The following is a 13,043-nucleotide window of genomic DNA, read 5'->3' on the forward strand; positions in this document are numbered from 1 at the left end:
CTGTGAATTTAGGGGGAGGTGTTTGTGAGTTTCCTGCAATGTGCAGGGGGTTGGGCTAGATGACCCTGGAGGTCCCTTCCAACTCTATGATTCTATTATTCTGAGTTTTCCTTCCAAATTGCTAGAGCATCTGGGAAAACCATAGAGTTTTCCCGGAAGCCTCTAGAGTGGCCAGCGACATCACCCCTGGGTATGGAAACGTTTTGAAGGATATTTGGAGTAGTGTTTTTTCACTTGTTTATTCTGTTATTAATTGGGTGGCTCTGTTGATGAATTCAATAATTTGCACCTATTATTGGGAGTTAGTTGTTTCTGTCACTATAACCTTTGGGTTGTGTGCTTGTATATTCCTTAGTGACGTCTCTTACTGTGCCATAGAGTTTTTACTCACATTGCTAGAGCATCCCTTGTGTGATGTACCCGGCGCGATGACATCACCCGGAAGTGCCATCATCATGCTGGCGCACATGGGGCATGATGAAGCCCTTTGGGGGCAGGGATCCTCCCGCTGGCCAGCCCATGCTGGTGGGTTGGGCTCCCAAAACTGGAGAAAACCCCACTCCCAACTGGAGAAAACCCCACTCCCAGCAGGAGGCTGGAAAGCCTACCTGAAGATTTGTGGGTGGAACCTGGGGAGGGCAGAGTTTGGCGAGGGGAGGAGCCTCAGCATGGTCCAATGCGATACTGTCCTCCTTCCAAAGTTGTCATTTTCTCTAGGAAAATGGATTCCTGCTATCTAAAGATCAGTTCATGGAGACCTCCAGTCCCTACCTTGAGGTTGGCAACCCTGGCATTTTTACATAGGTAGAATGACTGCGGAATCAGTTAGGCTATGCAACATATCTTCTTTCTCCCTCTTCTTCACAGTGTGCCCGTTATGACAATGGATTTGTCGCAGAAATACTAATTGAAAGAGGAGTTAATGTCAATCATCAGGATGAGGACTTGTGGACACCATTGCATGTAGCTTGTGCGTGTGATAACCCTGACATTGTTCTCCTCTTGTTGTTGGTAAGTAAAGTAGAATAAGGGAGGGCTTCTAGTGTCCTGGCCCCACTGATGATCCTCCTGGTGGCACCTGGTTTTTTGGCCGCTGTGTGACACAGAGTGTCGGACTGGATGGGCCATTGGCCTGATCCAACATGGCTTCTCTTATGGTCTTATGTTCTTGTGTTCCAATCCAGGGATCCCTAACCCCCGGGCCGTGGACTGGTATCGGTCCGTGGCCTGTTAGCAACTGGGCCAGGGGTTGTATAATTATTTAATTATATATTTCTGGGGTGGCCAACGGTAGCTCTCCAGATGCTTTTTGCCTACAACTCCCATCAGCCCCAGCCAGCATGGCCAATGGCTGGGGCTGATGGGAGTTGTAGGCAAAAAGCATCTGGAGAGCGACCATTGGCCACCCCTGATATATTACAATATAGTAGTTGTCAAGCACGCATGTTTCTGTAACGTAATGGTTCCTTCGACAAGGAACAGATCACCCATCCTCCACTGCTCCCCCTTCCTTTGCTACCTTTGGGCATGTAATAAATCCATCTGGCCCAAGGATGTTTACGCTACAGCCTGGCTGATACCACTTTCATGCCGCCTCTCCCCCCAGGTTCACACAGAGAATCTTATCTGAGCTGAAAGAAGTGTGAGAAAGGGAGATGTTTTTAATAGCCTAACTTCTTTAGCAGTAAAAGAGATATACCGTTTTCGCATACAGCTAACCTCACAGTCACAATCCTGTTCCCTCCGCAGCGTTTGGTTGGATTTCGCACCATCTGCGCCGGAGTTACAGGAAGTGCCACGGCTTTTGCGTAGCAAACATAAACCTCTAAAACCCAGTTTACGTTTGCTACGCAGAAGCTGCGGCACTTCCTGTAACTTCCTGTAATTTCCTGTAATTCCGGCGTAGATGGTGGGAAATCCGACCGGACGCTGCGGAGGGAACAGGATTGTGACTGCAAGGTAAGCTGTGTGCAAAAACGGTAATAGTATGTAGTAACCTCTGAACCTGTTTGCATCTGTATGATATCCTTTGAAGTTATCCTATATAGCAACTGTGTAACACTGTGTATGTCATTACTTCCAAGGCTCGTGTCCTTGGTAAAGCTTCTGAGTTTCTTAAATAAAGCAACTTGTGATTAACTAACAAAAGACTGTTTATTGGGAAATATCGATGCTTGACAGTAGTAGTAAGAAGAAGACATTGGATTTATATCCTGCCCTCCACTCTGAATTTCACAGTCTCAGAGTGGCTCACAGTCTCCTTTACCTTCCTTCCCCATAACAGACACCCTCTGAGGTGGGTGGGGCTGAGAGAGCTCTCCCAGAAGCTGCCCTTTCAAGGACAACTCTGCAAGAGCTATGGCTGCCCCAAGGCTATTCCAGCAGCTGCAAGTGGAGGAGTGGGGAATCAAACCCGGTTCTCCCAGATAAGAGTCCACACACTTAACCACCTCACCAAACTAACAGAAATAAAGTGCACAGTTGTATCATCTCGAAACCATCCCTGGTGCTAAAAAGGTTGGGGACACTTGAGATGGGAAATTTTGGCCTTGAATCGTATCAACAGTGCCCACAGTCTTCACAAGGGAATTTGTGGCAGGGTGTGAGCTTTCGTGAGTCACTGCTCACATTCAGATATCTTTTAAAACCCTCCCCATAGTTTCTCTCCACCAGCAACCCTACATGCGGTTCATTAACCGGAGTCGCTGTGTCCCTTTGGAAACCGTGGTTCTTGTATTGAATTCTTTCTGCCAGGGTCCAGACTCAGGGCCCTCAGTTTTTTGTCCTACATTGTTCTCAGGTGGCTCCCAGATTTACAGTTGCAATCCTATGCAGAGTTACTCTGGTCTAAACTCATTCATTTCAGTGGCCTTAGACTGGAATAACTCATCATTGGATTGCACTGTGTGTGTGAAATGCAATCTGGAAGTCACTTCTGGTTTACGTCAATCCAACGAAGGATTTTTTTTTTAACAAGAACTCACAGGAACACAATTCTGGCTCGCTTGGTGTCAAGGGGTGTGGCCTAATATGCAAATGAGTTCTAGCTGGGCTCCTAGAGTGGCCAGTTCCAGTTTGGTGTAGTGGTTAAGTGTGCGGACTCTTATCTGGGAGAACCGGGTTTGATTCCCCACTCCTCCACTTGCACCTGCTGGAATGGCCTTGGGTCAGCCATAGCCCTGGCAGAGGTTGTCCTTGAAAGGGCAGCTGCTGTGAGAGCCCTCTTAGTTCCACCCACCTCACAGGGTGTCTGTTGTGGGGGAGGAAGGTAAAGGAGATTGTGAGCCGCTCTGAGACTCTTCGGAGTGGAGGGCGGGATATAAATCCAATATCTTCTTCTTCTTCTTCTTCTTCTTCTTCTTCTTTTCTACGAAAAACCCCGTGTGAAACAATGGTGACATCAGGGGTGTGGCCTAATATGCAAATGAGTTCTTGCAATGCTTTTCCTACTCCATACCCCCTGGTCTTATGAATTAATCTCCTCCCAAGTGTCCTATTGTTAGCAGCCTTGCTCAAGTCTTGCAAACCGAGGGCCATGGCTTCCTTCATTGGGTCAATCCAACTCACGTTGGGTCTTCCTCTTTTCCTGCTGTCTGCCTTCAGCCAGTTTGTTGTAAGAAGAAAAAGATGAAGATATTGGATTTATATCCCGCCCTCCACTCCAATGAGTCTCAGAGCAGCTTACAATCTCCTTTCCCTTCCTCCCCCACAACAGACAGGGTGGGGCTGAGAGGACTCTCACAGCAGCTGCCCTTTCAAGGGCCACCTCTGCCAGAGCTATGGCTGACCCAAGGCCCTTCCAGCAGGTGCAAGTGGAGGAGTGGGGAATCAAACCCAGTTCTCCCAGATAAGAGTCCGCACACTTAACCACTACACCAAACTGGCTCTCCTAGTGGTTAAGTGTGTGGGATATTATCTGGGAGAACTGGGTTTGATTCTCCACTCCTCCACTTGCAGCTGCTGGAATGGCCTTGGGTCAGCCACAGCTCTCGCAGGAGTTGTCCTTGAAAGGGCAGCTTCTGGGAGAGCTCTCTCAGCCCCACCTACCTCACAGGGTGTCTGTTGTGGGGGAAGAAGATAAAGGAGATTGTAAGCCACTTTGAGACTGATTCAGAGAGAAGGGGGGGTATAAATCTACAGTTCTTCTTTTCTTAGAATTCTTATCTCTTCCAGTGACTCTTGTCTTTGGCTAGACGCATTTTGCTGTTTTTGGAGTTTCTGCAGTCTTGATCTTTGAGGGGCATGTATACATGGAGTACTTTACATCTACAAACGTAACATCTTGTTCACGCTTTCAGGGCCTCACTTCTCACCTTCGTGAGCCCTGTAAAGCATTTCAAAAACCACCTGCTGCTGATCTGCCAACTCGTTCTTCACAGTTGTGCTTTCTCCCCCCCCCCCCCCAAGCCCCACTCCTGTCACTGCAGATCCATCTTTCTGACAGCACTCTGTGACAAGTGGCTCTTAACACGTTTGAAAAACTGAATCATTTCTGTGCATTCCTCCATTAATTAAAGGCTCATTAGAAGTCTTCCTTTGTGCGATCAGGGCAATCATGGCCTCCTACTCTATTCCACAATTAGACACTTTCTGCAGAGCTTTTATAGCTTTTGAGCCAAAATGGAACAATATAGAGTAGATTGAGTCGTATGATGGGCTCTTGACACGATGCTCAGTTTTTTAAAATCACATTTCTATTCCTAACGGTGGTTGTAATTAACAGAACTTTAGTCCAGGCTGGAAATGCCCGAGGGCCGTGTAGAACTGTGGGATATTTGCAAGCCAATTTAGCCTTCCATTTGATTCACAATGTTATCCTTATTGCAGTTATCAACATGTGAAAACATTGCGCACCAAGGGTTCTGCAGAAGCCTTTAAAAGTTTTGAAGAATTTTTGGTATTTTTCTGCTTGTTGCTTTAGATAGGCACGACAATCCTTCTTCAGTCAAGTCATGTTTACTACTGTTCCGCAAATGATATTCCACTTACCGTTGTCCTCTGTTAAAGCTATACAGCTCTGGTATTGTGGCACATTCACATATAAGATCTATATCAGGGGTGGCCAAACTTGTTTAATGTAAGAGCCACATAGAATAGACATCAGATGTTGGAGAGCTGCAAGACATGAACATCAGATGTTTGAGAGAAGGAGAACCTGGAGATCTTACAGACATGTTCTGAACCTTGTTGGTCTCCTGTGAATGTATTGTAAAGATTGGTGATAAATAAGCCTCCAAAGTGATAAATAAGCCTCCAAACTGAAGAAAGATGGATGAAACGTCTTGATATCAAGAACAGAAGTCTTTGGAAGGGCTTCTTTTAGTTCTGTGCACTAAATACTGGAATATTGTCACTCCTTTGTGACTGGAAAGACTGCTTTTGAACTGTCTTCTGTTAATGTTTTTTTTGCTACACGCTCTTTGAAGTTCTATGTGCAAGCTTTGTCAGAACACCACTGACCTTTGCATTACACTGTCTTGTTGTTTAAAATTTATGGTGTCTCTTAGAGGTTTTTTTATTTACACAGTGATGTTCCAGGGAAGCAGCCTCTTCCCATATCTGCAGTGAGGCTCCAACAGTGGCAGAAATTATTGTGGCATGTCTCTGATGGAGAACATCCATCTAACGCAGACGGCAAGGCCTTGAAGGCATGATTTGTGTGTCAGGCCAGCCCACAGTAGCCATTTCCAGTGTGGAATTATAAGCATTCATATAGCATAAGCTGGTCCCTCAAATAGCTTCCCTTTACTATGCCCACAATCTTCTCAAGTGCAACAAAATGATCTTCACATTATAGATAGAAGTGGAGGAGGGGGGGGGGGTAAGGTTGCCAGCTCCTGGTAGGGTTGTCATGTTCCTCCTGGCATCCAGCAGGGAATTGGCTTCTACCATAGAATTTTGCCCCCAAACCAAACTGTCCCTGCGATGTCCCCGATGTTACTTCCAGGTCATGGTGAAATCACATAGGCAAGTTGCTAAAATGTCAGGTGTCCCTCCCTCTTTTTTTTTTTTTTTGCAATAAGTTCCATTACCCCACTGGCCAGCTGATCAACAGGGGGGAGGTGGGGCCTGGGAGCGTGGGTAGGGTTGCCAGCCTCCAGATGGGGCCTGGAGATCTCCCGCTTTTACAACTGATCTCCAGATGGCAGAGGTCAGCTCCCCTGGAGAAAATGACAAAGACCAGATACAAAACCTTGGCTAGATTACTAATAACTTCTTAAATATATGTGCGTGCAACATTCACAAACAGTTCAAAAACCATTCCTACAAAATTCAAATGTTCCATAGGGCAAGAACTATTCCAGTCCAATAAAGTGTTTGTGTGTGAAATCTTCTATCATATAGCGATGGAGGAAAGTCTGGAATCTTGTGCTGGACACAAGACAGCTTCCAGCGTACTCACTAGCTGATAAGACATTTCAGTCAACCTTCCACATGGTAAGTAGTCCTCAAATTCACCAGGTTCCAAAACACTTCAGTAAGTTCACACACATGTCAAGCACCATCTTCTACAATGGAGAGTTTTCCTATGATGTGCAGGTGTTGCATCTACAGTGAAGTACTCCTAATTCGGTACAGAGCCAAACCCACCAATGTGTTTCTTGCTTGTAGGCTGGAGCTAATGTGCTGCTGCAGGATGTGAATGGCAACATTGCCCTCGACTATGCGATGGAAGGGACTGAATCCAGTTGTATCCTCCTGGCTTACCTGGAAGAAAATGGTAAGCCTAGACCTTTTGTGATGTACCTCTCCCCATCAATTTTGTTCACTGGCATGGAAAAAGAGCCAAGGGGCAGAACTCTGCACGTTGTCTCTAAGGTGTCATCAGAATTTTGTTGTTGGGTCTGGTTTAGGATGGCTGGACTGGTCAGGCAGCCGTCCTTACCTTCACTTAGCAGAGTGCTCCTTCTGAGCTTCAGTGCAGCAACGTGGCCTAGTCTAATGGTTACCACACTCTCTCACAAACCGCACAGAGAACCTTTGCTTTAAGTTAAGAAACCAATACTAGGCGGATTCATTTAAAGAAACATGACATGTAAATATAGTGGAGAGAAAGAGTGACTATCTAGTCTAGCTAGCAATGGGTAGTTTTGGATTATAGTAGGCCACCTGCTTAGTTCAGATCAGGAGGAGAGAGACACTATGCCATTCCTCCTGATGCATGCAGGAAAGATGAAGAAAGAGGAGAGAACAAGGAGGAAGGAAGTTCCCTGAGATTACATTCTGCTGGTTAGAGATGGTCAGTGAAAGCAGAGCAGACAGGAAGGAGACTGATATTGTCCTAGCTAGCTATCCTGCTCTATGGTGTCTGTAGTCTTGGGGAACTGAGCAAGAGACAACGGCAGTCTGTTCTTCCAACATTGTGTTTCATAGAGCTATGAGTGTAGGCAAGTGCTACCGTTTCCATCTGGACACAGGTACGTTAAACATAAGTTTACGTGACTTGGTTTGTGCTGCAGTCTGGAATCCAAGTTCACATTGAAGTAGCCAAATGTAGGGAAGAGTCTTCTACTGTCCCTCACTCCTGGGAACTATTCTCTTGGGTTTTAACATCTGGTTGTGTACGGTTCTGTACAGATCTAGACCTCTACCACTTCACTGCATTTTGACTGTTAAATGCTGGATTCAATGCACTGGAGTACAAACAGGAACATACTTTATTGGTAACTACATACTAAGACAAAACGTCAGGGCTGTGACCCCGCTTATATACATGCAAATGAAACACAAACACCCCGATTCCCACGCCAAATCACGGCAGTCAAGTTTCACACCAAGACGGCTCATTGGTTACTGCTTAGTGTTCAAAGCTATCAAGAGTCTTAAGCGTTTCCCACTGTTCCCCGGTTGCACGCGAAAGCCTCCCGCCAAACATAAAGTCCAGCACATAACATTGACAAAACGATGATGCTCCTATGTAAGTAGAACAGACCACAGAGAAATGAAATCTGTTGAAGAGAAAGAGAGGAGTTTTTTTAAGGAGAAACCATTACAATAATTTCAAGCCTGTTAATATGTGCCCGCAATGAAATGCAAGCCAGCATAATGAAGTGGTTCGAGTGTCAGATCCGAGTTTAAATCTCTACTCTGCCATGGAAGCTCGCTGGGTGACCTTGGGCCAATCACCCACTCTCCCTTACAGGGTTGTGAGCATAAAACGGAGGAGAGAAGAACAACTTAAGCTGCTTTGAGTCCCCACTTGCTTAGTATTTGGATGGGAGGGACAGTCTTGCTTAGTATTTGAATGGGACACCTCCAAGGAATATCAGGGTCATGATGCAGAGGCAGGAAATGGTAAACCACCTCTGAATGCCTCTTACCTTGAAAATCCCACTGGGATTGCTATCTGTCAGCTGCGACTTGATGTAACAAAAAAAAAAAAAAAGTCAACTAATAACTATCCGAGCCTAGACCAGGGGTGGCCAAACTTGCTTAATGTAAGAGCCACATACAATAAACATCAGACGTTTGAGAGCCGCGAGACACGAATGTCAGATGTTTGAGAGCTGCAAGGCAGGGAGGAAGGAAAGGTGGTAAGAAAGGTGGAAAGAAAGCAAATAGATGGGGGAAGAAGGAAGAGGTAGAAAGAAAGAAACTTTAACTTGAAATGCATTTTCGAAACCACCAGACGGCTTGGCTTGGAAAAGTGATTTAAAGAGACAAATGCCCTCTCCAAGCCAGCCAACAGGACAGTGGGGGCATGTAAGAGCCACATAATGTGTGTGAAAGAGCCACATGTGGCTCCTGAGCCACAATTTGGCCACCCCTGGCCTAGACTAAAGAGGCCCCACAGATGCTAGTGGGGATAAAGTCTATATATAAGGCTCTAGTTAGCTGTCATCTTCTGAAGTTACTATTAGCTGTAATTGAGCATATCCTCTTTTATTGTTGGTTTTATCAGAACATTTGGAATATGTATATTAATCCAGTTATGTCCAATCATCCAGATGGATCTAACCAATTTTATATTTGTCTCCTGCTGAGTGATTGATGTAAGACAATTCCCTTTAAAGTAGCCAGATTTTGTGCCTTGGTATGGTCAGTTAGAAGAAAATGTTATTTTTAAAAATTGAACCAGTGTGTTTTACAAGGTATATTTGAGATATGTATATAAAGAGTATGTTTCCTGAAGAGTCAATTTCTGATCTTGGATTGTAATTGACGGACTATTAGCTATATAGCAAGTGGGTACCTCTGTAAACCTGCGTGATTTGATTATTTTTATACTTTTCTTTTTTTATTATTTACTGTCCCCTTTTTTACTATAAGTTAAATAGATTTTTAAAAAGATTAAACATTGATTAGGATACCACAGGTTTTTCCTTAGGGTTTAAGTATGCAGTGTTATGATAGCACCATTCAATGTATTTGAAATCAATACACTCCATGTCCAGGTAGAATTTTGAGACTGACTGCTGCAGCTACAAAAGAAAATGTGTTGTCATGCTAGTGAATGTTCTCTAGTAAACTGGTGTCAGAAGTGAGGCTTATTGTGAAGTGATTTTGGACAAAAGCCTTCCCACTGTGGTATCACACAAGGCTGCCAACTTTGGGTTAGGAAATTTCTGGAGATTTGAGGGTCGAGCCTGGGAGAGTGGGATTTAGGGAAGGCAGGGACCGACCTTGGTAGGGTAGAATGCCATGCAGTCCACCTTCCAAAGCCGCCATTTTTTTCCAGAGAGGTGGAATGAGTGAGTGAGTGAGAGTGATTTATATAGTCTGGATATAAGTTGTAATTCTGGGAGATCTCTGTCCCTCTCTAGAGGTTGGCAGCCCTGTCATTGCAAAATATAACACCACTTTTACACACCTCAAATATGTGTCTGAACACTATGGACAGAGAAGTGTCAAACTGCCTTTATCACAATGGATGATTTCTTTGGTGCTCTGGGGGGCACTGGGAGCATGAACTTGTACACCTCTTCAGTATTTTCCCTTGTATTCTTTTCTGTTATGAATCTGATTTCTTTATAATGCTTCTACTTGTAACACTCAGTTAAAGTTTGTTGCATGCAAATGTCTTGGATGCCGCTTCTTCTTGGCTTTTAGCACTTTCCCTCTTTAAAAAAAAAATCTGGATAAATGCCACCAGTGCTCCCTTAGTTACCCTAAACTATATAGGAATTTTGTACCATAGATTATCTTTTGTTAATGTTGGTAGCACAGCACTGTTTTGTTTTTTGCTCTGTATGCTTTAGAAGCAAAGTCCTCTCCGACCTCACTTTTCATGCCCCCCCCCTTTGGACCGTTAATAGAGATTTCTGTGTGAACTTGATTCCCCCTCTGCCTTTGCTCTGCCTTTTCAGTTATGAAAACAGCTTTACTTAAAGGTCCCACCCCCACCCCTCTTTTTAAGAACCTATTTTTTGCCACGCAGGCTTTGGCGTTTCTACATTGCTACTGTTATTTTACTTTGAGAATATCTTTGTAACCTGTTTTAGAAAGATACATGAGGTCCTCTTCCCTCAATTTACTTTCACACCATCTTGATTCTTTATTGGACCAATATTGATATCTGGTAATTAAACATTAATTGAATGTTGGAGGGTTGTGGTCGGCTTTCTTGTTTGCGGATTTGCTTGCTATGTTGCTTCCTTTAGAGGGGTAATATGTGTGCTTTCTCTTCTGGTATACTTTCCCTCCTAATTTGCTAGGTTTGCTTTCTTCTGTGAAGGTGTGGCTGGCAACAGTTATTCCTTCATTATTAATATTTCTTTAAACCCTTTCTTTCCTTCAGGAAGTTCAGGGCAACATCCTTTGTTCTTTCCTTCTAATTTTGTCCTTGTGGAAACTTTGAGAGGTTAGGAGACAACCCCTAGGACAGTGATGGCGAACCTTTTAGAGACCGAGTGCCCAGACTGCAACCCAAAACCCACTTATTTATCACAAAGTGCCAACACGACAATTTAACCTGAATACTGAGGTTTTAGTTTAGAAAAAAACAACTCATAGTGAAATTAATAAATGGAAAGAACATTTGGTCTGGGTAGCATTTGCTTAGGAAACCAACAAAATAGTAACATCTCAGAATGGGAGAATGATGGTGAGAGTGTCATAAGTAGTAGTAGTAGTTCTTTATTCACGGTCATCCGACCAGCTTAAAAATACAAACAAAACAGAAACAAACCCATCACCTCTTACACAAAATTCCTAACTCCTGCTGTTACATATATTGTTAAGAGTGTCATAAGGCTGTTCATTGCTCTGTTGCTTGCAGGTCTGGGTTAAACTGAGAACATGCCTTTCCCAGAGGTGTTCCTGTCCACCTATTTCCTTTTGAACATGTACATACATTATAAACATCATTCTAGTTTGCCATTAGGAAAAAAATTCATTAAAATATAGTGCGTTTAGTAGGAGCTGGTGGTTAGGGTGCCCAAATCAGATCTGGGACGTCCTGATTCATATGCCTATTCTGCCCTGGCAGCTTGCTGGGAAACCTTGGACCAGTAATATACTCTGAGTTAACCCGCCTCATAGGTTCGTTGTGAGGATAAAAGAGAAGGGGAGAGTGTGTCAAACCACTTCAGTGTCCTTTTGGGGGAGGAAGACAGGGGATACACGATGTTAGTTAATAAATTAAGTTGATGAAAGGAGTCCACTGATTTATACAGCTAAATCTGAGTCCAGCAGCACCTTAGAGAACAAGGTTTTTGAGAGTTGAAGCTCTTTTTATCTAATCGAGGGAGCTCTAATGCTGGAAAGCTTGTGCCCCCTCCCCCCCAAAATCTTGTTGGTCTCTAAGGTGCTCCTGGGCTCGAATCTAGTTGTTCTACTGTGAACTAGCATGGCTACCCTTGGAAACTTCAGGGATAGTCTGAATTGTATTAACTAGAAAGTCTGATATGAGAAAGGAGGGCCAGTTTGGTGTAGAGGTTAAGTGCGTGGACTCTTATCTGGGAGAATCAGGTTTGATTCCCCACTCTTCCACTTGCAGCTGCTGGAATGGCCTTGGGTCAGCCATAGTTATCACAAAGCTGTCCTTGAAAGGGCAGTTTCTGAGAGAGCTTCTCTCATCCCCACCTACCTCACAGGGTGTCTGTTGTGGCGGAGGAAGTTAAAAGGAGATTGTGAGCTGATCTGAGACCCTGAGATTCAGAGTGAAAGGCGGGATATAATCCAATATCTTCTTCTTTCTTTAAACTAAAACTGCAATCCTGTGCATGTGTAGAGAGTAGGTGCCACAGTGCTCACTGTAGATTACTTCCGAGTAACCATGGAGAGCAAGCCCAATGAGGAAAGGCTAAGGGACTTGGGGATATTCAGTCTGAGAAGACGAGGTTGAGGGGAGATACATGATTGCTCTTTTGAAGTATTAGAAGGGCTGCCACTTAGAGGAGGGCAGGGAGCTGTTCCTGCTGGCAGCAGAAGAGAGGACTGGCATAGGAAAAACTTTTTAAGAGTAAGAGTTGTTCAACAGTGCAATCGACCCCCTCACTGGCAGTCTTTAAGCAGCAGATGGACAAACACTTGTCAGGGATGCCCTGGAAAACCAGAACGGCAGTGCAACAGTTCAAAAACAGCTTATCAACAATTTGCCTTATGGTCCCTGTAGCTTGAAAGAGCTCTGCTCAGATACTGCTATTAAAAGCATCGTATTTGAAAGCAAGGAAGTCTACAGTTCCTCCCTTTCCACTCCTAAACCAGAAGCTATCCCGGCCACTGTTTCTGCCAGATTAGTGGGATCCAACATTTCCTGTAATAAACCCACATCCCTTCAAAAAAGCATGTTTGATTCATGGTCCTGATCTCTCCTCTCCCCTCCCCCCCCCCAATCCTCACACACCCATGGTCTCTTCTTTCCTTTGGCTTGGACCGTGCCACAACAGATTGAAATATGAAACACAACCAGGTCTTGGCACATGAAAACTTGAAGCTGCCTTATACCCATCTCTGTAGTGCAGGGGTGGCCAAATTGTGGCTCGGGAGCCACATGTGGCTCTTTCACACACATCGTGTGGCTCTTGAAGCCCCCATCAGAGAAGGCATTTGTCTCTCTAAACCACTTCTTCAAGCCAAGCCAGCCAGTGACTTGGAGAATG

The 13,043-nt window shown here is 44.6% G+C and overlaps 1 protein-coding gene across 3 annotated transcripts in view; it reads left to right on the forward strand.

Moving 5' to 3' along the window:
- Positions 1–13,043, forward strand: part of MYO16 (myosin XVI) — a 224,243-nt gene that overhangs the window by 93,457 nt on the left and 117,743 nt on the right. For all 3 annotated transcript variants that reach the window (XM_060231776.1, XM_060231767.1, XM_060231759.1), the window contains exons 4-5: positions 868–1,011; positions 6,613–6,721. In XM_060231776.1, the coding sequence (XP_060087759.1) occupies positions 868–1,011; positions 6,613–6,721 (253 nt within the window). The remainder of the gene's footprint in view (positions 1–867; positions 1,012–6,612; positions 6,722–13,043) is intronic.

This window comes from Heteronotia binoei, chromosome 1, assembly GCF_032191835.1.
Source record: "Heteronotia binoei isolate CCM8104 ecotype False Entrance Well chromosome 1, APGP_CSIRO_Hbin_v1, whole genome shotgun sequence".
Classification (NCBI taxonomy): Eukaryota; Metazoa; Chordata; class Lepidosauria; order Squamata; family Gekkonidae; genus Heteronotia; species Heteronotia binoei.